This window comes from Eschscholzia californica, unplaced genomic scaffold (genome assembly GCF_041429995.1).
Source record: "Eschscholzia californica isolate CP2 unplaced genomic scaffold, dmEscCali1.0.p SCAF_2, whole genome shotgun sequence".
Lineage (NCBI taxonomy): Eukaryota > Viridiplantae > Streptophyta > Magnoliopsida > Ranunculales > Papaveraceae > Eschscholzia > Eschscholzia californica.
Window position 1 is genome coordinate 67844719 of NW_028238309.1, and position 27473 is coordinate 67872191.

At 36.8% G+C, this 27473-nt stretch overlaps 4 protein-coding genes across 11 annotated transcripts; 1 reads left to right on the plus strand and 3 right to left on the minus strand.

The window, feature by feature from the left end:
- Positions 1-25: 25 nt before the first annotated feature.
- Positions 26-4790, minus strand: LOC147560678 (trigger factor type chaperone family protein). Its single transcript, XM_086662801.1, has 13 exons — positions 4371-4790; positions 4207-4290; positions 3638-3766; positions 3466-3557; positions 2996-3179; positions 2813-2903; positions 2420-2574; positions 2189-2281; positions 1969-2061; positions 1320-1400; positions 979-1128; positions 543-638; positions 26-432 (listed from the first exon to the last, which is right to left on the minus strand). The coding sequence occupies exons 1-13, from the start codon at positions 4737-4739 to the stop codon at positions 355-357; spliced, it is 1695 nt and encodes a 564-aa protein (XP_086518927.1). The 5' UTR covers positions 4740-4790; the 3' UTR covers positions 26-354.
- Positions 4791-6742: 1952 nt separating this feature from the next.
- On the minus strand, positions 6743-10808 carry LOC147560679 (zinc metalloproteinase-like protein). Of its 6 annotated transcripts, none has more exons than XM_086662800.1 (12): positions 10488-10808; positions 10063-10326; positions 9749-9964; positions 9236-9316; positions 9076-9162; positions 8887-8982; positions 8525-8578; positions 8121-8421; positions 7556-8033; positions 7424-7472; positions 7274-7313; positions 6743-7118 (listed from the first exon to the last, which is right to left on the minus strand). In XM_086662800.1, exons 1-12 carry the CDS (start codon positions 10488-10490, stop codon positions 6967-6969), a joined length of 1821 nt encoding a protein of 606 aa, XP_086518926.1. In that variant the 5' UTR covers positions 10491-10808; the 3' UTR covers positions 6743-6966. The 6 variants fall into 6 exon arrangements, with proteins under 6 accessions (XP_086518926.1, XP_086518924.1, XP_086518925.1 ...); XM_086662798.1 differs by having other exon boundaries at positions 7556-8042; positions 10488-10802; XM_086662799.1 differs by having other exon boundaries at positions 9233-9316; positions 10488-10802.
- Positions 10809-17486: 6678 nt separating this feature from the next.
- Positions 17487-20539, plus strand: LOC147560680 (putative carboxylesterase SOBER1-like). Its single transcript, XM_086664467.1, has 6 exons — positions 17487-17927; positions 18576-18628; positions 18896-19019; positions 19105-19226; positions 20060-20167; positions 20243-20539. Exons 1-6 carry the CDS (start codon positions 17615-17617, stop codon positions 20330-20332), a joined length of 810 nt encoding a protein of 269 aa, XP_086520593.1. The 5' UTR covers positions 17487-17614; the 3' UTR covers positions 20333-20539.
- Positions 20540-22081: 1542 nt separating this feature from the next.
- Positions 22082-26146, minus strand: LOC147560681 (zinc finger CCCH domain-containing protein ZFN-like). Of its 3 annotated transcripts, none has more exons than XM_086664466.1 (8): positions 25941-26146; positions 25653-25751; positions 25135-25310; positions 24895-24948; positions 24670-24786; positions 24273-24584; positions 22919-23188; positions 22082-22843 (listed from the first exon to the last, which is right to left on the minus strand). In XM_086664466.1, exons 2-8 carry the CDS (start codon positions 25714-25716, stop codon positions 22487-22489), a joined length of 1350 nt encoding a protein of 449 aa, XP_086520592.1. In that variant the 5' UTR covers positions 25717-25751; positions 25941-26146; the 3' UTR covers positions 22082-22486. The 3 variants fall into 3 exon arrangements, with proteins under 3 accessions (XP_086520592.1, XP_086520591.1, XP_086520590.1); XM_086664465.1 differs by having other exon boundaries at positions 25135-25316; positions 25941-26058; XM_086664464.1 differs by lacking the exon at positions 25941-26146 and having other exon boundaries at positions 25135-25316; positions 25653-25855.
- Between the last annotated feature and the right edge of the window lie 1327 nt (positions 26147-27473).

A 27473-nucleotide genomic window follows, 5' to 3' on the forward strand; every position in this document is an offset into this window, starting at 1 on the left:
TGTCTTGTTCAAATCAAATCACAACTTTATGCAGATTTTCCCCCTTTTTTCTTTCTCTTCTACAAATTGATCATCACAAGTTTAGACCTTGTTGTTGTTAAAATGGGCCACTTCTCTTATTTCAGATCATGACCTCCTAAGGACCTCATATTACAAAATCTAATTAAGAATCATTATTGCAGCAGCACCAAACTGAAAAATGGGCTAAAATAGTAGTTATAAAGCTTCTCTATGTTTTCCCAAACTAGAAAAATGGTATCTCAAGGACGATATAGAATCCAAGATAACTATCATTGCTTACTTGAAATATTGCTTCCCGTCACTTCAGACATTATTTGATACGATGTTTCCTTTTTACCGGGTTATGTACTCGATTGTCGCATGTTCTCGCAACCATTCAAGCACTTTTGCTCCCTCGAGAATTTCTTGTACCTATATAGTTTAATTTTGTTAAAATGACTTATCATTTTCGAGGATTGGGTGTCAAGAAACATATGATATATATATTGATCGAAGATAGAAATGAAAACATATATACTAACCTGTTCCTTTACTCGCTCCTCGTCGTATTCTTGATTATTGCGTTTGAATTCAGCTATTGAGTTCTCAACCTCTTTTACAAGGTCTTCTGTTGAGAACTGCAAATGATCAAACATTTTAGCAAGCAATTGTCACTTTATATATAAAATTTCATCTGCTACAAATAAAGTTTTGCGGATAGATTTAAAAGTAAGATCATAATCATCAATGGGGTTTAGACGAAATCATTCATAGATGAACTGACAAAGTCTCTTATAGGGTTTGCCGAGTCTATGCATTAATTAACTAATGAGGATTTTTGAGTGATGAACGACTCTGTTACTGGCTAACTACAAGCGGGATAAGCACCTCAGATCTGGTAGGGAACCTGTTCTTCAACTTATCATGTTATAATATGTACCCGTAAAAGAATATTAGTATATTAGTAGATGTATTTACCTGCAAATTTTCACGTTTAAATATATCTCCAACGGCCATATTTTGTTTTACCAAGTGAGTTATATTTTCTCTCTCATGTTCTAGGTACTCCTTAACTGCTTTGGGACTTGATAGAGAAGCTAGCTGTTTTTCGTCTAGCTTCATATTTGCCTGCCATAAAATATATCACTAAAATTAGATGTAGAAAAGTTCAAAGCATAAGAAACAATCAAATAGGTTGTGGTTCCTTTAATCAAGAATCAACTTCATATGGATGTCAATCGGTTTATGTAATATTGCCAACTTGTTTCTTGCCAACTTGGGTCGTTGAGAGAAAGTCAACTTTGAGTTGAGACAGTTACCTGTATCTGTAGTAGTTTGGAGCCGTATAGCTGCCTTCCTTGCTCTTCAAACAATGACTGCGGGATATCAACTTCAATCATCTGCATGTGAAAAAAGAAGAAGAAGCTTATGATCTGGACTCTGGAGATTGATTGACTGAATTTCCTTCCAAAACATCAAATTGCTTATTCTATGTAAATAAGAATGAATAAAAACCGAGAGACTTGCACGATCTGAAGTACTTGTAAGGAACAGGAATTTAGCTGAAGCAAACAAAAAGAACTTCGCTTGAACGACCCTTAAAAACGGTCTAGAGGGCCGTAAAAACCCCATCTAAAGGCTATCATGCTAATTATAGCTGAAAACTATTATTTCCTTATTTTTTCTCTTCAAAGAAACAGTTTGTAGTAGCGATTGTGTTTCGTGGTTGTTGATATCATTCAGCACTTCGTATGTTTCTTATGGCGCTCATGCTCTTGGACTTCTTACTGTATATCGGCATGCTTACATGGAATTGCAGAATCTAATGACACAGTACCACTTCAAGAGAACCGAGAACATATTTATGGAGAGACTAAAAAACATGTCAAGGGCATTATTAATACACATTTTCCTAAACAAATGACCCAAAGTTTCATGCCAAGAGTTTTGAAGAAAAAAGAAGATGACCTTGCATAGTTGATCAAGGATGGCATTATCTGTTGCTTGTTCCTTAGCTGTTTGTTCAATTTCTACACACCTATGCAGTATAGATTCCCTCACCTGTAGAGTTTTATCCAAAGAAAATTTTCATCACAGGGAAGAAATAGACTGGGTTACATCTTAACTAACGTTTATCGTGTGCTTATGTAATTCATGAGTCGGTTTGGAGTTTGGAGGGAAGGACTACCTCAGACAAGGTGCTGCACCCAGGAATAAGTTTTTCTGCAAGAGAATCGTTCAGCTCTGGTAAATCTCTGAAGAAAAGTTCCTTGCACTCGACCTATAAAAACTCTCAACAAGTTATCAACATAAATCACATTGCAGTCAGACTTGGCAGAACCTAATGAAAAATTAATATCATGAGTCACCAGAGTCACTAATGATACTCTGACTTGAGCCAATGACTAAAGAAACTTACAGTAAATTGAGCCTCAACGCCTCGTAAATTTTCTTGTCTCCATGATTCTGGAAATACAAGATTGAAATTCTTTGTTTCACCGCTTTTTATGCCGACTAGTGAATCAAGGAATCCAGGAGGAAGGTTATCAGCTTCTTCTGTATCCAATTGAAAACCTGCAAAATGGAACTAAGTGTCAATTTATGTAGTTTCCCATTTTATTATATCTAGGATCACTGGCTCCATCGAGAATGAAGGACAGACTTCATGGTAAGTCAAATATATCAAAAATCACTACCAAGGAAAGAATTCATTGAAGAAAATTTGAATGTATAATCAAGGATTAAATATTATGATAAACGAGGAACATCAGCAATTCAGCAGATTCTTTATGTTGATATGCAAGTAACAGACCTTTACTATCTGCAGATGGAATTCTTTCAACATCAGATTCATCTTTTTTCGCTTTTGTTGTGGATATATCTAAAACCGCAACATCTCCAACCTGAGAAATTCGACGATTAGTAGGAATTTCGTAATATATAAGATTATTTCAACTCTAATAAGGAAAAAATGAGAATGTATGGAAGAACTTACCTGTAAACCTCTGTCAGTCACAATTCTCAGGGAACCTTGAGCTTTGTGGCGGCGTTTTATCTCAGCTTCACAAGCCGTTTGAGCATCAATTTCACTGTCTATCTCAACAATAACCTTCAAATTCGAGTACCCATTCTCAGGTACCCATTTAACTTCAGGTGCCACATCGACCACAGCATCGTAGCTAAACACAAACAAATAGTGAAGTTTTGATAAATGTAAATTATGCAAGTCTATGTAGCCAAATAGCCATGCTTTTTGTCGTGTTATACTATTAGAGTTGTATATTTTGATTTTTATGCTTAAGAGGTGAATTTTTCTGTCTGACTTATAAATTGACCACCGCCCCCTTCCACAGCCAATGTGAGACTAACTCCAACAGGTACAACTTTAAATAGTGTACAAAACTAAAAAAAAAAAAAAAAGTAAGAAAAATGTAACAAGAAGTGAGAGGACTCGATTTCACAAACCTCAAGTAATCAAATGGGAGAGAAAAGGCTTCATCCATATCAGAAAATTTAGTAGCGATGCGAACAGAGTCTTTCAAGGCCCTCCCAGTCACCTGCACGAATTAAATTGGAAAACCCAATCTGAAACTGACAACCGAGAGACTATAAAAAACTGTTTACGAAATTAACATACCGAAGACATGGCATGTGGAAGGGTTCTCCTCAAAATAGATTCGATTGTAGCCTTCCGTACAAAAGATTTACCAACATGACTTATGAGTATATTATCTGGAACCTTCCTCCCTGGACGAAAACCAGGAACCTGGGCATATAACCAACTTATTACGTACTGTTTCAACAGGTCCAAAAGAACACATATAAACACCCGAAAGGCGCATTACTTAGAAGTAAAAACATTTTGTGTCATACAAGTAAGCTATAGGTTAGAGTTCATAATGGCATTTTAATATACCAAAAGTCAAGTAGTGCTTTTCAATGATTTCTCAAGTTTTTTTTTTTAGCTTGTGTTGAATAGGAGAAAATTGCTGCCGGCAGGTAAAGTTTCTTGTGTGGACAGTAATTTGTTTATATTAATAAGGGAAAACCTAATTGCTACAGCCCACAAACATAACATGATATCAGAGCTGAGTTATTTCATCTGAAAACAGAGTTTGGAAAGTCTCTATCTCTCTCTCTATCTCTCTCTCTCTTTAGAGCAAATTTGGTATTTGAAATGTGAAGTAACAAAAAAGAGATGAGTACCTTAGATTTTTTGGTAATTTCGTCTAAGACCCTCCTATAACAATCCTCACTTACAGTTGGAGGAACTTTGACACTCAACCTTATCTGCAGAGATTCATCAATTTTATACTCTAGAAAATTCAAACCCACTTACACAATTAAAAAGATGAAAACTTTGGTTTTACTCTGGAATCAGGTTCTTCGATTTCTATAACTTCAATATCAGCAGGCAATTTATCGTCGTCTTTGTCTTCGGTGGCAGAAGCAACAGATGAAGTAGAAAGGGCGAGTTGGGTAGGTATACCCTGCCGAGTTGATGAGGGTTGTAGTAGGAGATGATGAAAATGGCGGGAAGATGAAGTGGTGGTGGTGAGTTTTGGATGAGAAATTGATTTGTGGGTCTGTTGAAAAACAATAAGAAGAGGGTTTTTTGAGATATGAATTAAAGAAGAAGAAGAAGAGAGAGATTGTTTGAAATTGAGAGATGACATTGAACTCAACACAACCTCCATTTTTTCTTCTTCTTCCCCCAACTCAACTGTGGATAATAACATACTAACAAATAGATAGACCACTGTAGTGATGTTTATCAGTCAGGTTGGGCCAAGTGCCGGCCCGGTCCCTACAGGCCCAGCTTTGTATAACAAAACATTTTTCGGGTAAAACATTTTTTTTCTTTTTTTTTTAGAGTTAATTCCTATATGCCCCCCTACTTTGTGACCAGCTTCCTTTATGGCCCCCAAATTTCTGTAAATTCAAATATGACCCCCTATTTTCATGGAAATGTCATAACTACCCTTCCCATTAATATATTTTCAAAATAAAATAAAAAACAAAAACCTAAATTCCACCTCACTTCCATCTCCACCACTCATCTCTCTCCACGTCACCTCTCTCTCCAACTCACCTCTCTCTCCAAGTCAGCACTCTCATGAAGGTCGCCGGCCGGAAAATTTTCCGGCCGGCAACCTTCAAACTTAAAAATTTTTTTTTTTTTTTTCACTCACCTCTCTCTCTAATTTTCCGGCCGGCGACCTTGAACTTAAAAAAAAAAATTTTTTTTTTTTTTTTTCACTCATCTCTCTCTCTCTAAAAATTCCGGCGAAGGGGGTTTCCCTTCGCCGGAATCTGGTCTGTTGAAGAGAGGTGACGTGGAGAGAGATGAGTGGTGGAGAGGGAAGTGAGGTGGAATTTAGGTTTTTGTTTTTTATTTTGAAAATATATTAATGGGAAGGGTAGTTATGACATTTCCATGAAAATAGGGGGCCATATTTGAATTTACAGAAATTTGGGGGCCATAAAGGAAGCTGGTCACAAAGTAGGGTGCCATATAGGAATTAACTCTTTTTTTTTAATATAAGAAGGGATAATGATCTGATTTGTTTCTTTGCCATCAGATTCATTTGAATTCACAAATTACTCATGCAATTTAGACATTACAGAGATAAACAAAAGATATACTACTACTTAAAATTAGTAAAGGTGACCAATACGTGGACAACCAATTATCTTATATGGACAACTATTTTATGTGGACACTTAGAAAAATTAGAAATTTTATATGAACAACAAATTTTAAGGGGACACCACTCTATTATTAATCACTTTGGTCCTCTAAAAAATTAGAGTTTTTATTTTAAGTCTTTTTTTTTCCTTCTACAAACCCTAGCAGCATCTTCTTCTTCATCACCAACAACTAAACTTTTAGAGAGAGAAATTGTGGAGAGGTTGTTGATCATGGCAAGACACCAAAAGATGATATTGAAGATTCTTCGGAAGGAGAAAAATAGTTTTCATTCTAACATAAAATTTATATTTGATTGATTTTTTTATCGAATTTCTTAGGTTTCTATTTGAATTTGTCCCAACAATGATTTGTTGAACAAAACCAAGCAAATTAATGGCAGATTTAGTGGTGTTTTATAAACCCTAAAAGTTGGACCTAATGATTTTGAATTTGTCCCGGTTGATACTGTTTTAGGTAAATTTGTTTTCCTTCTTACGAAATACTTGTGTTTATCACTTCATACTGTGAGGGCCAGATCATCAAGGTCATAAAGTTGGACCCAATGATTCAGAAATTACAAAATCAATTGCTAGAATTGATAAAACGATTAGTAGATTAGAAAAAGAGGGGGTTTTGATGATGTTACTATAATCATGGTGGGTGATCACGGAATGATTGGTATTTGTGATAGAAAGAAAACTCATACTCCATTCCTTTAAATTAACCCTCCTTCGGATGCTTCTTCTTCATCCGTTTAGCAATCACTTGAGCAACTTTTGATCCATGTTGACCACATAAACTACAAAAAATTCTCTCTCTCTCTCTCTCTAAAAAGGCTAACAAGAAGAAGAAGATTAGGTTGTTATTTTAATGTATTTGTTTTGGGTCCTCGTATAATTACTTTTTAATATTTAAGGTTTTATTAAGTTGTCCCTGTATTAAATTAAAGTCAAGCGTACTTGACTTATACCGGCCCCACAAATAGTTGTCCACATAAAATATTTGATTGTCCGTATATCGGTTACCTTAGTAAAACCAATAATTATCTGATTTGTTTCCAGTTCACCACATATATTTGCTTATTAAAACAAACTTACAAGAACAATTATTATACATTACTATTACATTTCCAATGTTTAGTCACAGTCTTCTTATACTTATGTTCGAATTTAAAATATATTCTGATATGAATATCCGAAACTCCCAGTAAACTATTTTGGAAAAGCAGAATATACTTGTATGGACAAATTAGTCAGCCCAAAGCAAAGGACTTTTTAGTGAGCAATGCACATCTCCAAAGAAGATTTGGCGAGCCAGAGCAAACCAGGATCATTCCTCTTTAACACTATATAAGTTTCCACCCTCCCTATCTCGTCCGCCACAACATCTTCATTGAAACCTACTAGATACAGAACTTCCATTGCAGCTGTTACATAACATGAAAATGACACGAATAACAAAACCTCCAATCAATCCCCCAAATACTAAAGAATCTTTTCCCATTTGAAAATTATGAGCGGGTAATCGCATAAAGAGATAACAGAAACAAGTTCTCAAGTATAAGATGAGAAGGAAACAAACCTTTATAGTTTGCCACATTCCTCTGGAAATGAGGATTTGCCTGCAGTTTGAAACAAACCTTTATAGTTAGAAACCCATAAGGCAGTACAACAAAGTAGAACGAACATCAAGTCCAGAAAAGAGAACTACAAGTAAAAAAAAAATGTATACCTTTCGAAGCCTTTTGAACTTCATCTCATTAGGGTGTTCAATCACATTCCTACAAAAAAAAAAATCAGTAACATGATGGAGTCATTTATCAAGTTATGATATTGTGAGAGGATTGAAGATAGTGAGACTAACCTAATGATCTTGAAAAGAGTCTGAAGGACGGTAGCTGCATAATCACCAACTTCGGATCTCAGCGTCTCAATGGTGTTCTGAAGGCGAGTGCATATTTCAGCAACTGGGTCTTGGATTCGGCGCATTTCTGAGTCATCTATATCAAGGTCATCAGCTTTCATAATGGAAGTTGCAATTGAAACACCAACATTGCCCCTAGAGTCACTGTCTCCCTTGTTAATTTCATTGCCTTCGTCAGGACCAGGCTGCGACTTTCGCACTTCGGTCCCTTTCATCACATGCTCAATTGTGTTATTCTCGTCTGGATCTGGTTCAGACACGACTCCACTATTTAGAGCCATATCAGTAGTCATTGATTCATCGGGGTCTGGTTCAGCCACAACCTCATCCGGTGAAGTCCCATAAGTTGTCATCACATCATCCAATTCAGATATGATTCTATTCCCATTAATTCCTGAATTGGGTTCGCTTTCAATTCCTGCTTCACCTTGAGAACTGTTATTGGTACAGTCAAACTTGTTTTGTCTCTCCAAGTGATTAGCAAGATTAAGATCAGGTAAAATACCTTTATCAACTTCAATTTTCACTTCCATAGCAGAATCACCGGTATCCTGTTCTTCGTGTACTTCGGATCCTTCCAAACTGTTCTCAGGTACATTAACTAGACGGCGATAAGCAGCAGCAACTGAAGATGCACGAGCAGAGGCTAGCTGCTCTGATGTTTTACCTCCAAGCTTTTGAGCACTATTACTTCCTGTTCCGTCATAGTACTCTTCAAACTCTTCATAATGGTCAAGACGTCCATGTCCACCCAAAGTGTGGCTTCTTGATCTCGTCCAGTCTAAACTAGCCGCTTCTTCATTAAGCTTTACATGCCGACAAGAAAAATGAAGACAAATAGAACCAATTAACTCCATACTCCATATATATGATTCATCTTCAACCCGAGTAAATATACATAACTCTTACCTGTTTATCTAAAGCATAGAAGTTAGCATCATGTTCACTGTGTACCATGTGAGCCTGAAATTCATAGAAAGGTGAACAAGATGTCTTTAGTAACTACATGATAACCAACAAAAGATACACATGCTCATATATATCTTGTCCAATTTATTTGCTCAACCCAAATAAGAATCGCCTTAGATTCTAATACTGGAGTACCACACCAAGTGAAGTGTAGCTCGCGCCTTTACCAAATATGATCAAGTGATTCGAAAATATAGTGCAGGCCTGATTTGCCTTTGTGTTTCCAAGCTAGATATGTGGAAGGCTCTGGCACATAGTTAAATAAGAGAAACATTTCAAGTTTAATGTTGAGAAACCCTTACAAGTTCATGCAAGAGAGTTTTCTTTATGCTTTCGTATTTCCTGAACCCCTTCAAGTCATCAGTTCTTAGACGCAGAGATATTTCCTCTCCATGATTCTGCAAAACAAGGAAAACTCACACAATTAATCTTCAGGTTGTAACATGTGAATAATGTTTTCAGCACCAAAGACACAACAACAAGATTGGTACCTTATTGAAACCAAGAATGCATTTTGGACTAATGCCAACATACCCAACAGGTGCCATCTCTGTCATAATCCCGACCCGCCAACGATGCTTTTTATAGATCGAAAGTACAAAATCAGAAACATAAAACAGAAGGACAAATAATAAGCATGACATCTACTACCTTATTCATGATAGCAATAATTCCTGGATCTGCAGCAAGACGATGCATTCTTTTCAAAGCCTCGGAAGCTGGGGGGTTCAACTGTAGGATAGTAAATAAATAGGTTAACCCCTTGCCCATTCCAAAGTCGGGGGAATAGCATTATGTAGCTTCATGTGTTTTGTTGGGCGGTTTTCCCAAAAAGCTAGCTAGCTCATGAGGTAAGGTTTTTCCCACACTTGACCCCTTTTCCACAACCAATGTGGAACTATCCCAACAAACAATCTCCCCCCAAACATTGACTCAATAGTGATTGAGCCGAGAGTTGTTATACATGGGGGGTCTGATACTAGTGGTGGGTGATTTAGGGCCTCTCTCACCCAAAAAGCTAGCTCACGAGGTAAGGTTTTTCCGACACTTACAAGTCAATCACTAGCTACAAATTTGCAGTTTCACTAGGATTATTATGCACGGTTGAAAAACTAGTACTAAAAGTTAGTATGTGTAACAATGAATAATAATAATAATACATACCTGTAGACCTGGAATGTGAAGTGTGCGGAAATGAGAGAAAATATAATTGCCTTGTGGTGGAAGTTTAGTCTGATTGGTGGTGTCTGACATTCTTTGCCTTAACCTCTTTTCCTCTTCATCAAAACCAGCTATTCTCCTCGAGTCTTCTTTTGCATTGCTTTGTAAAACCTCTTCAATTTCATGTTCCAAAACTCCCATCATTCTTATAGACTTGGCCTGCTCCCCCACAAAGAAAATAATGAGAGAATATGAGAGAATTTTACAATAAAAATACCTTAAAGAAGGTGAACAAGAAATCGAATAGAAAACAATACCTTAAGAATGGAAGTCTCCTCCTGTAAAGTTAAATTCGAGTGTTGATGGGAGAAAGGCATTAAGATTTTATTTGGAAGAAGAAATCTCATAGTATGAGACTTGATGTTAGTCAATTTTTGTAGTTTGTCCCCAAAATCTTTGAGGGTTGTTGCCCTTGATTCTATTTCTACACTCAATTTCTTTCCCCTCCATATCACTTCTAATACCTTAGTATTCACAATATCATCATCATCATGACGATGTTCTTCCTCCTCCATATTTTTCTGCAAAAAAAAAAATAAAAAATAAAAAATATCACGTCTTCTCATCTCTTCTATTTCATAACTAATAAGTAAATTGAAGAACCCAAAAACCATAATTCTTCATGAAGATTTGAACCCACAACACCCCAAAATTGCAATATCATTTTAGATTGACTTTTTACCATCTTTGAGTTGAATCGATTGGAAACTGAATACTAGTACTACTAGTAGTTTTTCTCCGCCAAGCAAATCAAAACAACCATTTATATTCTATTGATGGATTACAGCGGTGAAGAAAGAAACTTCGCGATTGGCGCACTTTTAAGCATTTATACTAAAATGAGCCTGAGGTGTTGACACCTCCACGTACTTGCTTACGTCAACAACACCAATATATACTTACTTGCCACGTAATTAATACTAAAAGATTCAAAAAAGAAACAAGCCTTTCTTTACATCTTCTCTTTCAAAGAGTGAAGTTAAACTCATTCCGAATTGGTTTTGAGTTGGATTGTTGGATGACCACAAATATACATCAATGGTGTAGACCCAAATACTTACAACTTTAACTTCACGTTAGTCACACTTAACTCACTGTCTCTAAACTCTCCTTCAACAACAAAAAAATAACTTGTAAGTTTATTTCGAATAGACGCTCATTTCTGATGTTCTTCTTTTCTTTTCCCCTTCAACAAAAACACCTCGAGATGTTTCTCCTTTCTAGTGTGTGGTAAAACTGATGCGATATTGTCAAAATTGAATATGGTAATTAGGTAATCTGTAATCACAAACAGTCCAAGGTTGTTCGTAAATGAAAATAACAAAATTCAATAATACATTGTGCACAACTCTTCTCATATTCTTATTACCCTTTCGAACCAAAAACACACACAAGTTCATTTTGGATTAAATCAAACTAATTACCAACTTCAAATCTTTAAAAAACTTCAGCTGCCAATCCAAATTACATTATTTCACTTCCCGGCGAAAGAATGCAACAAGAGTTGACAGAAGAAAGAGAAAACACATGTCAGACTGACTCCAATTAATATTTATTCTTCTGCGATAACTTTCTCTTCTGACTCAGAGAAGTAGTCATGCCTGAAATGACATACAAGTAAAGGTAAACGAAAACAGAGCGCTTGTTTTTAAGACAAATTTTTGAATTTAAATGGGAAGTAGTACAATGAATGATTGGTTACTTGATTTTTCGAGAAAGCTGATAGAGGCATGTTCCAGCCATTGCAACATTCACGCTAAAAAGGTTCCAATTTTTCTGAAATTTCAAGTACGAAGAACCCAACCCTTTGAATAATTAAGAAATTGAATATGACAATGGATTTCAAAGTTGAACCATATACGAACGATTATCGGTCTGTATCATCATGTCAACAGTCTTTCAGTATTGTAAAACTTGGTCTGATAAAAAGTTAATACTTAACCAAAACCAGTCTTATAACACAATGACTACAGCTCACGCGCAGTTAAGGATCAAACGATCTTATTGTAATCCAACCCCTCTTTACCGGTGTTATTACTATACTGTAGCGTGACCAAATAACTCCAGTACATGCGACAGCTAAGAAACACGAGAAAAATGAAAACAGAATAATGTCCGGTAATCTAAACACATTTTTCAGCAAACAACTAGGAAAATATGGAGAGATGGAAAATTAACCACTATCTATCTGTTGAGGATATGATATTTTTTTCTGGTGGTTTTGCGAAGTAGGCAATATTCGCTATGCTTATTCCCCACTTAAAAGTTGGAGCCCAAAAGTGAAATGTGTCACGAAGAATTAAGGCTCAAATAGATTGTATTGTCGTAGAAATGTGTCACGAAGAATTAAGGCTCAAATAGATTGTATTGTCGTAGTAATCAACATTTATTACAAATATATAGCAATACAGAAGATACATGTGTTATGAAGGAGTAGACTATAGTTGTGAGTTATTACACATGAAAATTGTTGGAGGAAAACATAGTTATAAAAATGTAGCTGCTGAAGGAGAAGCACATGATGTAAGCAGGTTTTCTCTTCTCTCTCCTGAAATTAGCTGAGTTTTTCTTCTTATGGCTAAACACCCTTTGTACAATTAATCAGTGAATGCAATTGTCTGTAAACTATGATATCCAAATGTGTTTACCATGTTAGAGAAGAGAGGTGTAAACCAAGTGTTATAGAGGTGTAAACCAAGTGTTATCCTTAGTTGGTGTAATAGGAGTGTCATTTTAATGTTTGTTTTTGTTTTTCTGTTTTGGGTAGTTATGAAAGTCTGTTACTTGATTCACAAGTAACGACTTCCTCTAACTAACCTCTCTCATCTCATGTATAAGTATGAGATTTCATCTCATTTGCTAAATAACAGAAACTACACTTTCTCTCTTTTATTTCTTCTAAATTCACTAAAGCTTACATGGTATCAGAGCTCTAGGGTTTCAATTTGGTCTTCCGCCATTAGAACGCAATTTTAGAGAGAGAAAGAAGCTGTCTGCTCGTGGATTCATCTTTGCAATTAGGTAATTCACAATCTTCATCTTCTTCAACTCAATCTCTCACTTTGAACATCACGAATTATATATCAGAGAAGCTTGATGAAAGCAATTTTTTGCTTTGGCGAGATCAATTCGAATCAATCCTGATTAGCAATGAATTAATCGGTTATGTTGATGGATCAATTTCACAACCTGAAATCACTGATCCAGCTTATCATGATTGGAGAAAACATGATCACTTTGTAAAATCATGTCTCAAAGCAACATTTTCTCGATCAATTTCGTCGGATGTATTAGGTCTTCAAACTTCACATCAGATTTGGAATTATTTGAACAAAATTTATGCTGAAGAGTTCGAAGCTAAACAAGATCTACTTCGAAAGCAACTTCATTATATTCAAAGAGGTAATGCTTCAATTTCTGATTATCTTCGTAAAATCAAATCACTTGCTGATTCATTAGCTTATGTTAATGATAAAGTTACTGATCGAGAGATGATTAGAATTACACTATCTGGTTTAGGGAAGAGATTTAGTCAATTTGTGATTGTTATTGATAATAGAACATATCGAATAACATTTCCTGAGTTAAGATCAAAATTGCTTCATCATGAGCAGTGGTTAATGTCTCAAGAAGTTGATGAACAAAAGGCATATTATGTTAATCATAATCAAAATTACAGTAAGAATTCAAGGTCTTGCAACAGAAATCAATCTAAGTCAAATCAAAATTACAAATCAAGTGGTTCAAAATCTGTGCAGACTTCAAGTCTTAATAATCAGATGGAACCTAAACAATCACATACAAATCAAAACCAACAGAAGACTCCTCTGACAAACCAGAAGGCAATGAACTTTGATTTCACTACCATACCCTGTGGAATTTGTCATGAATGGGGACATAAGGCTTCTAAATGTCGATTCAGGTATACACCATCAAATGAATCTGACTTACAAAATTTTGCTGGTCTTCATATTGCTGAATCTTCTGATTTAATACCCAATAATGAAGAAAACAATGATCCAGCTCAAGAGGAATGCAATTTTGCTGTTCATAAAGAATGCAATCTTGTTATACAAGAAGAATGTCATATAGCTACTATTGACATTCCACAAGCTTCTCACACTTGGTTAGCTGATTCAGGTGCATCTAGCCATATGACAAATAATCCTCAGGTATTAACTCATCTAAATCCTTATATAGGTACAGAATCTGTTATGGTTAGTAGTGGTAGTTCCATTCCTATAACCAGTACTGGTCATACTCAATTGATAACCCCAACTCAGACTTTTGATTTGAACAATATTCTAGTGGTTCCACACTTGAAAAAAAATCTGTTGTCAATTGCCAAGTTTACCAAGGACAATGATTGTTCAGTCGAATTTTACCCATGGGGTTATAGCATAAAAGATTTGGTTTCAAGTGATATTCTTACTGAAGGTCCTATGATAAACAACCTATATCCTATTGAGTTCTTACCTGACACAGACCAAAGGCTGACATTTACTTTTAGGTCATACTGCTAAAGGAGTCTTAGAAAAATTGAATATGAGAAGGCTTATTCAACTAGACTCTAAGGAGTTTGTCAAGCTTTGTCATTCATGTCAAATAGCTAAAAGTAAATGTCAGCCTTTTACTGTGTCAGCCAGTAGTACCACCACTCCTCTTCACATGATTCATTGTGATGTTTGGGGTCCTGCACCAGTTGAAACAGCTAATGGTACAAGATATTACATTCTTTTTATGGATGATTTTAGTAAATTCTTTTGGCTATATCCTATGAGACTAAGGTCAGAGGCATTGAACTGTTTCAAAAAGTTCAAAGCTGCCTATGAGAAGCTTCTCTCCACCTCTATCAAAGTGTTTCAAACTGATGGAGCTCCTGAATTGTCTAAAGGAGAGTTCAAGGAGTTCTTAGATGCTAATGGTATATTACTTAGATGTTCTTGTCCTTAAACTCCTCAGCAGAATGGAGCTGCTGAGAGAAAGAACAGACAAATTACAGAAATGGGGAATACCTTGTGCTTTCAAGCTTCTCTTCCAAAACAATTTTGGTATGATGCTTTTGAAGCAGCAGCTTATGTGATAAATAGACTTCCTTCTAAGGTGCTTGATCATAAATCTCCTTATGAGGTCTTATTTGGGAAGCTTCCAGATGATTCTTTCCTAAAGGTCTTTGGATGCACTTGTTACCCTCATCTAGCTTCTATTAGACAGGATAAGCTATCTCCCAAGTCCACTAAATGTGTTTTTCTGGGTTATAGCTTACTTCATAAGGGGTATAAGTGTTTTGATCCTCAAACAACAAGGACTTATATCTCAAGACATGTTGTTTTTTATGAAGAGACATTTCCATTTGCTGAGGAAGCTCCTTCCTCCACTACTTTGCCTGTTTCATCTCAGGTTGTACTTCCTATTATATCTGAGACACATCCTATATTGGTGCCTGAGCTTTCAAATTCATCATCTATCCAATCTCCATTCTCAAATTCAATACCCACAGAAGGGCAATCGAGCTCCTCTGCCCCATCCTCATCTTCTCAAGAGCTTGTTTCCACTCATCATATGGCAACCAGATCAAAGACAGGCAACCTGAGACCTAAATATTTGCCTGATTTTGTGACTAACTATTCAGTTTGCCATCCTCTTCCTCAATGCTATTTGTCTATACTTGATCTTCCTTCTGATCCTACTTGTTACACTCAAGCTATCAAGTATCCAGAATGGAAGACTGCTATGCAAGAAGAGCTTGAGGCTTTACATCATAATGCCACTTGGTCTCTGGTCCCTCCATCTGATTCTATGAATATTTTGGGATGCAAATGGGTGTTTAAAACAAAGCTCAAAGCTGATGGTACAGTTGAGAGGTATAAGGCACGCTTGGTAGCTAAAGGATTTCATCAGCTTGATGGTCTTGACTACTCAGAGACATTCAGTCCAGTAGTTAAGTCTTCCACCATTAGAGTTGTTCTCACCTTAGCAGTTACTAACAAATGGCAGATCCAACAATTGGATGTTAGTAATGCTTTCCTTCATGGGGTTTTGGATGAGGATGTTTATATGGTCCAGCCTCCTGGATTTGTGGATGTCTCTAAGAAGACTTGGGTCTGCCATCTACACAAATCCTTATATGGCCTTAAACAGGCTCCAAGAGCCTGGTTCACAAGGTTTGCTACATTTTTATTGGATTGGGGTTTTCAAAAGAGTGCCACAGATCACTCTATGTTTGTGTTTCAAGCTTATGGTGCTACTCTAGTATTACTCCTTTATGTTGATGATATTATCTTGACTGGCTCTTCCACTGATTTGATTCAATCTTTAGTTCAGTCTCTTCAACAGGAGTTTGCTATGAAGGATTTGGGATTCCTTCACTATTTTCTGGGAATTGAAGTGTCTCCTCTTACTTCAGATGGTCTTCTTCTCACTCAGAATAAGTATACATTGGAGTTGTTACAGAAGGCTGAGCTGCTTGATACTAAGCCTATTTCTACTCCAATTCCATTTGGTAAGAGGTTGTCTAAAGAAGATGGTATATTGCTAAGTGATCCAACTCTTTACAGAAGTCTTGTGGGTGGACTTCAATACTTAACAATGACAAGGCCAGATATCTCTTTTGGTGTTAACTATGCTGCACAATTTATGCAAGCTCCAAGAGATTCACATTTTCAACTTGTCAAGAGAATTTTTCGATATCTCAAAGGGACTCTTGGTGCAGGTATTACTATTACACCAGGGAATGTCTCTCAATTAACTGCTTATAGTGACTCTGATTGAGCTGGCTGCCCTGATTCGAGGAAATCCACCACTGGGTACTGTGTCTTCTTAGGTTCAACCTTAGTGGCTTGGTGTTCAAAGAAGCAATCGACAGTAGCTAGGTCTAGTACTGAAGCAGAGTACAAGGCTCTAGCAATAGCTTCTTCTGAGCTTCTTTGGCTCTCTTATGTTCTCACTGAATTGGGGATTTTTACTCAATCTCCATTTATTCTCAAATGTGATAATGTTGGTGCTCGACAACTTGCAACTAATCCAGTCTTCCATGCTCGAACTAAACATGTGGAGATTGATTATCACTTTGTAAGAGATCTTGTTGCCTCAGGAAGACTCATTCTTGAGTTTGTGCCTTCTCTTCACCAACTTGCTGATGTGTTCACCAAAGGGTTATCCTATCCTCTTTTCCACTCTCTTCTTGTCAATCTGATGCAGTTTCTCCCTGCTTCAGCTTGAGGGGGAATGTTAGAGAAGAGAGGTGTAAACCAAGTGTTATCCCTAGTTGGTGTAAAACAAAACAAAACAATCAAAGAGAATATGTCGTCTATGGGTTCACTAGGAGGACATCAAAGTTTGATATTTTTTGCAATTTCTGAGTCCAAGTAAGAAATAATTGAGATGAGTGTTCCTTTTCTACGTAACAACTCGTCGTATAAACAGCTGGATCAGGTTGATTTTTTGGACAAATCTGACTCAATGCAGTTAGATTTCAGAAAAAACACCATGGGATATTTCATAACATTCTAAGCATATTCAGACGGGCAACTCTGACTTGTCTTGTAGTTCGAAAGACAAATTTAAAATGTACTCGTCTAGTCGTCTGCCCGGAGTCCCGGACCAGGAAGGTAAGTGTCTTTGGACTTGTTCATCAAAAAAAAAAGTGTCTTTGGACTTCTAGTACGGTCTGTTTCCCACACCTAACTAACCCCTAGGTGTCATACTTGCATTGACAAGGAGATTTTGGTCAATTTCTAACCTTTTGGTGAAATTAGAACCGAACCAGCGGCCATTATAGAAAACCAGACAAGACCAGACCGGAGTGAAATGAAGAAGAAAGATATTACTACTAGTACTAAACTAGTTGTTTTATGGTTATTGAAACCAATCGCACTCGTCTCTTTTACCTTGACAATCACATCAATCATCATCATTTATCTGCACAACCCAGCTTCATCATCTGATCAGAGCGGACGAGAAGAAGAAATGGCGGGGGCACGAAGTTTAGTTATATGGCTTCATGGGTTGGGTGATTCAGGTCCAGCTAACGAACCCATTAGAACATTCTTTACTTCTCCCCAATTCAGAAACACAAATTGGTCTTTCCCTTCTGCTTCCCCTAATCCAGTCTCTTGCAACCGTAAGATTTCAATTTTTCTGCTCGAGTCATTTCATATTATTATACCTAGTTAGTTTGACTTGTTTTGGTCTAAATATTAACTCTGGGGTTTGTTTGATCTGGAGAAATCAATTCAATTGGTATTCTCACTTTTCATCACACACTAAATACACCCTAAACCCATGACAAAAATCTAAACTATTCCAGATTCATACATCACTGCTGATGTGACGCTCAAACTTAGTAAGTGCCGACGCCTTTTGGGTTGGGTTGTGTTGGCTTTGGCTTGGGGGTTGGCTCTTGAGCCTTCCCCAAGAACAAAACCCAAAAGTGGGGACAATATTTTTCACAAGCAAGTAGCAAAAGTGGGGGCATAAAACATCAATCTTTTCGGAATTTTGCATTTCCATGGATGAGAAGGTGCTCTAACAAAGCACCAAGTTTAATCAAATCAGAGCTACATTTAAGGCGTACCATACAAACTATACAAAATCGACGAAAACATAGGAAATTTAACGTATGAAAAAGAGACTTGTACAGATTCAAAGCACATAAGAAATGCATATCATATTCCATAGTGTAGAGAAAGGTTTCATTATTCACAAGGAAGAGAAGCATGTATGAGATTGACGAAAACATGTCTACTTGTAACCTATGATTATTTTGTAGGTGGTGCTGTGATGCCTTCTTGGTTCGACATTCACGAGATACCAATCACTGTTGTAAGTTTTAGTCTCTTTCCAATTTCGATATGAATTTCTCTAAATCATTTGAAAACTATATGGGCATTCTTTCTCAAGAAAAACAAAAAAAACCAGAGCTAATTTATGGGTATTCAACGACAGTTCTGACTGCTTCAGGAGTTCTAGCGTCAAATTCTTTTGCCAGTCCACAATTCTTGTTAAACAGAAGTGTGTTCTTTAGTTTTATTTTAGACATTCTGTATGACAACTATAAAAGATACACTATGTTTTACTGAACTGCATCAGGCGTCTCCAAAGGATGAAAGTGGTGTGCTCAAGGCAGTTCAAAAGGTTCACGCAATGATAGACAAGGAAGTGGCTGCTGGCACAAAATCTGAGAACATATTTGTCTGTGGATTTAGCCAAGGAGGTAAAATTGCTTCTACAGAATTGTTTGCCTCTTTAATATTGTGGGTGTGGGTAGGTTGACTCAGGATTTACTTCTGTTTTGGCAGGTGCATTGACCTTAGCCAGTGTACTTCTGTACCCAGAAACTCTAGGCGGTGGTGCGATATTCAGTGGATGGGTACCTTTCGGTTCTTCTATTATAGAGCGCATCACACCAAATGCAAAGAAGGTATGTACTTTATTTTGAATGAACCATGTTATAGTCGAACTATCACACAAATGTCCACAATGCATTGAGTCAAAAAGGTCTTTGACTCTCATTGGATGATTTTATTGCCTCTACCTTAATATTGTTATTAGGTGAAAGAGAAGCTCGAATTCAATACTTCAATCAATAGCTAATTAGTTTACATGAGATCTCTTTATATAGAGTTTTAAGAGAACAATTAACAGAATTATAGAATCATTATCTAGAGAGAGAAAGTTAGTTTTAGGATAACTAACAATTAACTAACACTCTGACTAATCCATTCTGTTAATAGAAAGTACACGAGTGAATAATACGTGTGTGGGAGCGCTTATAGAAACTGATTAATTCCACCATCCTTTAATAACTGTTCTTCTTCTTCTAAGGTCTCTTGGTCTATTTGTCTTCGACCTTAGTCCCTGGTTCATCATCATCATCATCTCTCTTACATTAGGAAATCAATACAATTCCGCGTACGTGTAGCAAATATTGTTGATTTGGGTAGTTAGCAAACTATCCGTTTGTCTTAGTTTTTGCCCAAGAGAACCCATTACCCGAAGATTATGTTATCGGCTTATCATAGTGATTTTGATTTTCCATACGGGACCATTCAACTTAATTGCGCATACAAGAACCTAGGGCCTGATATCCAAAATGTAGCTTCAAGTAGAAAGATTAGTTCGAATAGGAAGTACCGAAGTAGTAAGTTCAAGATTTGACTTTTCTTCAAGTGAATGCCTTAAAAACCAGTTTCTTCGTTTTATACTTTGACTTGCTTCATGTCATAGTGATCTTATAGATAAAAATGTGTGCAGACACCTATTTTATGGTCCCATGGTATTGTCGATGGAACGGTATTGTTTGAAGCTGGACAAGCTGGTCCTCCATTCCTTGAACAAATTGGCATAAGCTGCGAGTTTAAGGTAAGTTCTTTCACACTTGATCACAGTTTCCACTTTTAATCATCAGACATATTAATACTAGTTTGTTGCTTGCAGGCTTACCCTGGTCTTGCCCATTCAATTAGTAACGACGAGCTTCTATCCTTGGAATCATGGATCAAGACAAGACTTGGTAGTTCTTCGTGAATTTTCAAACTCTTGGGGTGAGAATTTGTGCTATTATCAACATAAGACACTTGGAATTATCGATAGTAATAAACATGTGAAGCTTAGAAGCTTTGGCAGATATTAACTTTTCATGCATATTTATACATGCAACTAATCTAGATGAGACACTTATAGGCTCGTCGGCCCCTCTAAAACTATATTTAATACTAACTGTATTTTTGAGAATCGGCTCTAAGATTTTCAATACCTAAACTAGACTTATCAAAAATTGCTTCTTCCCAAGAAATGCAAAGATCCTGGAAGAACTTTTTGTTTTCCTCTGTTAAATCCCAGGATCTAGGGACACCAGTAAGTTGTTAAGAATTCTTCTCTCATCATATGGGTAAATGAGACATGCTACTTTTCTTATTTGAAAAGGGTGAGCCCCGAGGACCAAATCTAATTATTATGCCTATTTCAACACCAAAAAAAAAAAAAAAATTATTGTGCCTAGCCCCCCGAGTCAGCCTGATCTATGGGCAATGTCTGTTGACGGACAAAGTTAGGAGTGGGAATCAGGCGAGACCAGGTACGGAAAGGCACCTTTTGTGGATGTTGGAAAACTTCAAGAGAGAAGGTTAAGTTGAAAAATGGGGTCCTTATTCTCCCCATGTGAAATTGAGACTGGGTTAGCAATCAATAAAACCTTGAGCAGAGAGTTTGGGCTCCAAAATTTCAAGAACACTTTAGTGCTGAGGCGAAATTGAAAATATTGGGCCAGGGTGCCCAATCAGTTAGACAGAACCCGGATATTAAAGGCCCTAAATCAGGCTCTTAAGGTTAGAGAATACTGAGAAGTTGAAATGACATGATAAAACCACACGAAAACCATGAACTTTTCATCATCACTTTTTCCTCCATAAGTAACTCTCTTTACCTTTCTTGTAAAACAACAAAACAAATTGTCTACCAAATTGAAACGCTTTATAACAACCAGCTTGCTTTCACTGCTTCTTCCATGTGAACATGAATTCCTTCTATATATCAATCTATCCATGATCCAACACTAGTAGTACTCCTATCTATCTAGAGATATAACTTAGTACTTATCATGACCAAGAGAGAAGATAAGAAGAAGATTCTCAAGTTAGAGAGACTCGGCAAGAAGTTGAAGAAGATGTTCACAAAATCCACTACAAAGATCAAAGAAGAAGAAGATGGATCTTCTTCATCAACCATGACTTCCTCCTCTCACGCCGTTCGCTGCGATGACCTCTACCTAAAACCTGTCTACAGATGCAACAATAACCATACAGACTACTACGCCAACGACCCTGTCTTGGATGCTTACATTTTAGCTCAAAATCATTTTAGTTTAAGGCCTCACTTTCTCATCTAAAGTCTAAATGTGTTTATTTCTACTTCATGATATTGTAGCTTGACTCTTCTTATCAACACAAAGTTCATTATTAATCATCCATCACACCACTTCTTGCATAACTACTTATTGAAGTTGGAAGAAGGCCATAAACAACTTCATTTCCACACCCATGACAGAAATCAACACAAGTATAATCCACTGCGTATTTAACCACTAGCTTATCTCGATTGTGGTCTTTCAGACTGCGGACCGAGAAATAAGGGAAGACCATTTGGGATGCTTTCCATGTTGTATATAGGAGCCTTAGGCTGCCCGTAGTTGTTCATTTTCGTTACCGTAATCGTACATAAATGCAGATTATACACGACTTAAATATGTTTACAAAATTCAAAACAAACTGAAAACAATTTGCCTGTAAATGGTAGTATTATTTGCATATAAAGGAAGTTCATACAAACCAGTGTTTCTGAACAAAAAGTCTTGGTAATGTAGCAGAACCCAAAAAAAAAAGGAAGAAACTTAAAAGAGGTGGAAGTATAGAAACCTTCAACTTTTCTTCCTCTCCTGAGCGTCGCGATCTTAGTAACCTGTGAGGACACAAAAAATTGAGAAAAGTAGTAAAACCTAACATTTCACCTGCTTGCTACATCTTATTCACCACAAAAAACCCTTTCATGCTTCTCTCTCTGTCTATCTCCTGTCTTCGCCCACTACATTCATCTTCTTCTCCAATAAGTTTCCTCTCAAGAAACTTGTGCCAAAAAAAGTTGTGCAAGGAAGAAAGAACAAAATGGACAAAAGCGTAGGGCAACTTAATCGGATTTATCTTGTGGAGGTTCCACAGAAGTTGGGTTTTCACTTATTGAAGAAGAGAGAGTTTCTTGCTGTGGATCTTCTGGAGCTTTACTATCTAGTTTCTCTTGTTTGGCATCAACAACTTCGGGTTTGATCCCGTCAGATAACTTGGATGATTTCGGAGGAGAAGTTTCTGATGACCGGATTACTACTGAGTTTCTCGAGTATTGATTTAACTTTGTGTCCGGTATAGATAGCACTGATGGCATGCTGACGCCGTAGTTATAGTATCCAGCAAACGGATGATCAAATTTGCAACTCATACCATACTTGCATATTCCATACAGGCTATAGGGTTTGCAAACGGCTTGACCCTACAAGTAAAAGAACACAAATCAAAATCAAAATTGACAATTACCAAATCTGACTGAAAGGGTATAAACACTTACAGGTCTTAAGGGTAACCCGAATGGGCTCACAGAATTTGTAGCCAATGGCATAATCTTTTCTCTTGGGTGATGGTACTTGCACGTCGTTCCAAACTTGCATCTTCCAGTTTTCATGTAATACTGACATTCTGGTTGTTCGGGCCTCTCAGGATATTGAGGGAAAGGTAAAGACTGAAGCAGTCCACTTGAACCCGACTCCCCTTGATGCTTAGACGGATACGGAAGGTTGGATCCAAGAACATTGGTAGACGATACAGGGGCCATAGTCCCCTGGGAAGTAAATAAAAGTGGTTTATGACATACCAAATACGTAAGACAATAAAATTAGAGAGAACCAACAACCAAACCTAAGCACTTGTTCACACTCGGTCAACAATGTTCGATGAGTTAATGGTTTTAGTATACGGTCTCACACTCAATGGGCCCATATCTAGGTTAAAGCATGAATATGGTTCTACCCTACAAACTAGCAGTGTAACTACTGGGTTCTACGTAGAACCTCGACTTCATTGTCTGACTTTTTACCTAAAACTAATTTCAGTCATCTTGGAAAGAAAGAATTTGAACCATGCAAAATTAAATGAACGAGGGGGTTTACTAAAAAAAATAGATGAGGTAGGATCAAGTTTGAGCAATGTCTTGTTCTTACACGAATACAAGGTAAGACTTCACAGCCACTAGAATGAATCTAGTGCCTTGTTAAGCCAAATGGATGGAACAACGCTGCCATGCTTGTAGATTTCCAACAATAATGGACACAACATTTTTTTAAGGACCAAGATCTTCATGTTTAATCTCAAAATCTAACATTAAATTCTAAACCAAACTGAGAGGTGAGAGCAACAAAAACATGCATGTTCCATTGCAGCAACTACAGCGACGACATTAAAGCCTTCCCGGTATAAACTTATCCTACTGAAGCTGTTTCATGTATTTTTAAATTCAGGGGAGAGAGGGATTAATGGGTTATAGTTTCTAAACCAACAAGTTTTTTAAGAACCAAACGACACACAATAGAACTAGTGAAACACAAGTTTGACGCTTATGCGGTGTTTCCATTGCATAACTTGAAATTGTATTAAAAAACTTGGTGTAGTAACAATTGGTTAAATTAACACGAAAGTGACCTCACTGATGCATTTGAACAGCTCACTCTCCAAGTGAAGAGAAGTTCATCATTGAAATAAGGGTTTAATCGAACAATCCGCATTCCGGGTTAAGAATGCTATGAACATGACAATCACTTACTAGATAATGGATGCAATATCAAAATTCTAGTTTTCATAGTTCATACTGGTTGGAAGATTACATACTGACCATGCTCATCAATGCAAGAAAAAGATTACATACTGACCATGTAAGTGTTCCAGCCTGGCTGTGAAGGTAAGAGGCCTTGAGATGGAGAAAGAACTACAGGCATGTAGGTCGAAGGACCTTGCATAGGACCAGATACAGATGGTGGTCTTGGTAAAGCCCAAGGTGGAGGCCCAGCTGCATAAGGAATACCTATTGGAGGTGCTACTGATGGGCCCGCTAACCCATATGTGGCAGTTCCAGTTACGGGTAATATAGCTCCAGCACCAGATGGCTGGGGATGATGAAACTTGCAGGCAATCCCAAACTTACAGGATCCAGTTTGCATGTAAAATGGACAAGATTTCTCTTCCTGGTAAGGATTGAAAATGCGCAAATTCCACGTTAGTCAAGCAATTCGAAATTTCGAATAGATGCAAGAAAATAATATGAGGCACCTGACGCATTGGATATCCCAAAATGTTGAGTGGAATCTGTCCTGCATCGTGTTTATCTTTCGGGTGATTATATTTACATGTGACGCCAAATTTGCAAGTACCCGTTTTCATGAAATACTGTCAAGTAGAACCAAAGCATCAGTTACATAATCGTAAAGAATGTCATGATCAAAACATGAGAAGTTGGTGGATATTGAATGACTTTAGAACGACTAATATGAATACCTGACAGTCAGGTTGTCCAACTCTCTCAGGAAATTCACCCCTCATCTGAGCAACCTGTACAAGAAGAAGCACATTGAAACAAGAAAGCATGACGGAAACAAGACATATGGTCGGATTACCAAATATTTCTCAGTATGAATGGAAACTTCAATGATCTAAAATGGGCAATGAACTCCATTAAACTAAGAATACAACATGTATCATAATCCACAAAAAAGAGAAAAATAATATATAAAGTACCTGCCCCACCGAATAAGCAGGATGGTTAAACCGACAATTAGTTCCGTAACCACACAAACCAGTCCTTAGATAATAAATACAGTCGGGTTCACCAGGACGATCGGGATAAGAAATCGGATGAGACGCTACCCCATCTTGATCTTCTTGGGGCTGAATTTTAAGTTGCCACATGGCTTCTGCAAGTATACATCGAAATCATTGAATTAACAACAGATGAATCAAAATTCCTTAAAAAAAAAAAAGTAAAACCTAAAACGATGCAAATCCATGTAATTAGGTCAAGGTTCTGATATGGAACATGAATACATCACATCTACATGCTATTTCAGGCAGACTTCCAGATACATTGCCATTCTAAGCCGAAACTCTAATGCAATACACAAGATCAAATTCAAACCCTAACCAAGTTAAACAAAATCAAATTAAAAAAAATACACAATTTTGATAACATAAAATAAACATGAGAAGGAAAACCTAGGGATCTTTGAAAGGAAAGAAATAGAAAACTAATTAATTACCATCTAGTTTATCAGGGGGGGTTGCCATAGAAGAGGCATTCTGAACCTTCCAATTATCCGGCATGGATGTTAATTGAAATCTGAAACCCTAACTTCCACCTACCCAAACACAAGTACTAATAAGAGGTGAATGGTTTCAAAACTGTTACTTGAAATCTCTAGAAAATTTAACCCCGAAATCAAAAAACAACATCCCCAAAAAGGGGAAACAGATTATAACTTAATGCTTGCTGATGTTTCACCAAATAATCACATTTAACAAAAGTTGCACGATCATAAACAACTCACAAAATCTCTATCTCTCTAATGACTAAATTTCTAAATGTAGAACATAAGAAAGGACCGATCTTTCTCTCTCTCTCTCTATGTTCTTGTTCTTGTTGAAGTGGAGAAAATTGGGGATCCCTTTTTCTTCATGAATTTATTTTAGAGAGAGAGAGAGAAAATAAAAAAGATGACTGACTGCCCTCCTTTTTGTCTACGATTCCTATTCCTATTCTAACTAGGTACCATAGATTTTGAGATCAAAATCTACAATTATTATTTATGATGTAATTAATCGCGTCATAATTAGAAAGAAGAAAGAAACGTCTCTGTGTGCGCGCGAAACCGCATGGACTAACGTAGGCAGTTAAAGGCCGTTGATTTTTTTATAATACTAGTATTACTTTTTGGATTGTGATCCTCTACTTCAAGTCCTACTTTATTAACATGTATTAACTAGTTGAGTAATTTTTTTTTTTTTTGTTGGAAAATTGACTACGATCAATGATAGTCATTACATTTGGCATTAATACATCAATAAAAAATGAGATAAATTCGATAACCGCCCCTTCAAACTCTTACAAGACCGGACTTATACCCCAACTAAATTATGATCTAAAATCCAACATTATTTATCCTTAATAATCTTGTAATTTAAGAGGGTCCAGTTGGATCACACTGATTGTATCTTCTCAAACACGTACGTCCGTGAAATGAATTAAAAGCTAGTGAGACTTGTACAATGTCTGGCGGGGCTAAAAAAAAATAAGGAACGAAAACGTCTGCCACTGCAACAAAAACGCACTAGATGGGTGGTGTTATGGTGGAGTGTGGCCCACCAAACACCACCACTCAAAGTCTCCAATGACATTTGATCCACCACTTTCTCCCTGTCTACGTGTTCAAGACCAGCCCATGGATTGAGTCGTGTGGGTCCTGTCTGTCCCTACTGAAGAGGAGGGTATTCCACAAAAAAAGTAGTACTAGTGTATGTATATATATATAATATTCACGAGAGACAGTAAAACCGGTTCTTACTTATTATATCAGAAAAGAAAAAAGGCAACATCACTCATTTTTCACAACCCATTACCATTATTTGATGCTTCAGAAGAATTTCTCACTCTGATACACAAAAAGAAAAAGATTCAAATTGGAATTTCAAAAAGTTACAATATTTTGATTAAAGGGAAAAAGAGAAAAAGAATGTCAACTTCCATTAAAACTATTTTAAAAAAATCCACCAAAAGACGAGAAATAGATAAGATATTTGAAAAGCAAAGAAGGAGATTACAAAAGTTGGAGTTTCTTTCTCAACTACTACCCCCACACCTCCATCCATATAGAAGAAGAAAAGATTCAAAGTTGAAAAATAAAATAAAGAAGAGATCGAGAGCTTCAAAATTCAGTTGATTGAAAAAGTGGGTCAATGGATTGGGTCCACGCGGTTCATATTCATTTATGAGGAAGATCGAAAATGGAAATAGCATGTCCACTACTACTCAGTGTAGTGGTCGAACATTCACATCTTAAAAGTCCTCACGTTCGATTTTAATA

Coding starts and splice junctions, on each gene's coding strand:
- LOC147560678 (XM_086662801.1), bottom strand. CDS start 4,739: ATGTTATTATCCACAGTTGAGTTGGGGGAAGAAGAAGAAAAAATGGAG. Junction 1,401..1,968: donor TCCTTGATCAACTATGCAAG/GTCATCTTCTTT, acceptor TTTCACATGCAG/ATGATTGAAGTTGATATCCC. Junction 433..542: donor AGGAGCGAGTAAAGGAACAG/GTTAGTATATAT, acceptor TAAACTATATAG/GTACAAGAAATTCTCGAGGG.
- LOC147560679 (XM_086662795.1), bottom strand. Junction 8,579..8,886: donor AAACTCTCTTGCATGAACTT/GTAAGGGTTTCT, acceptor TATGAATTTCAG/GCTCACATGGTACACAGTGA. Junction 7,119..7,273: donor GAATGTGGCAAACTATAAAG/GTTTGTTTCCTT, acceptor GTTATGTAACAG/CTGCAATGGAAGTTCTGTAT.
- LOC147560680 (XM_086664467.1), top strand. CDS start 17,615: ATGAAGAAGAAAGATATTACTACTAGTACTAAACTAGTTGTTTTATGG. Junction 19,227..20,059: donor TCACACCAAATGCAAAGAAG/GTATGTACTTTA, acceptor AAATGTGTGCAG/ACACCTATTTTATGGTCCCA. Junction 20,168..20,242: donor GCATAAGCTGCGAGTTTAAG/GTAAGTTCTTTC, acceptor TGTTGCTTGCAG/GCTTACCCTGGTCTTGCCCA.
- LOC147560681 (XM_086664465.1), bottom strand. CDS start 25,716: ATGCCGGATAATTGGAAGGTTCAGAATGCCTCTTCTATGGCAACCCCC. Junction 24,787..24,894: donor TTGGACAACCTGACTGTCAG/GTATTCATATTA, acceptor TCTACTTGACAG/TATTTCATGAAAACGGGTAC. Junction 23,189..24,272: donor CAGGCTGGAACACTTACATG/GTCAGTATGTAA, acceptor TTTACTTCCCAG/GGGACTATGGCCCCTGTATC.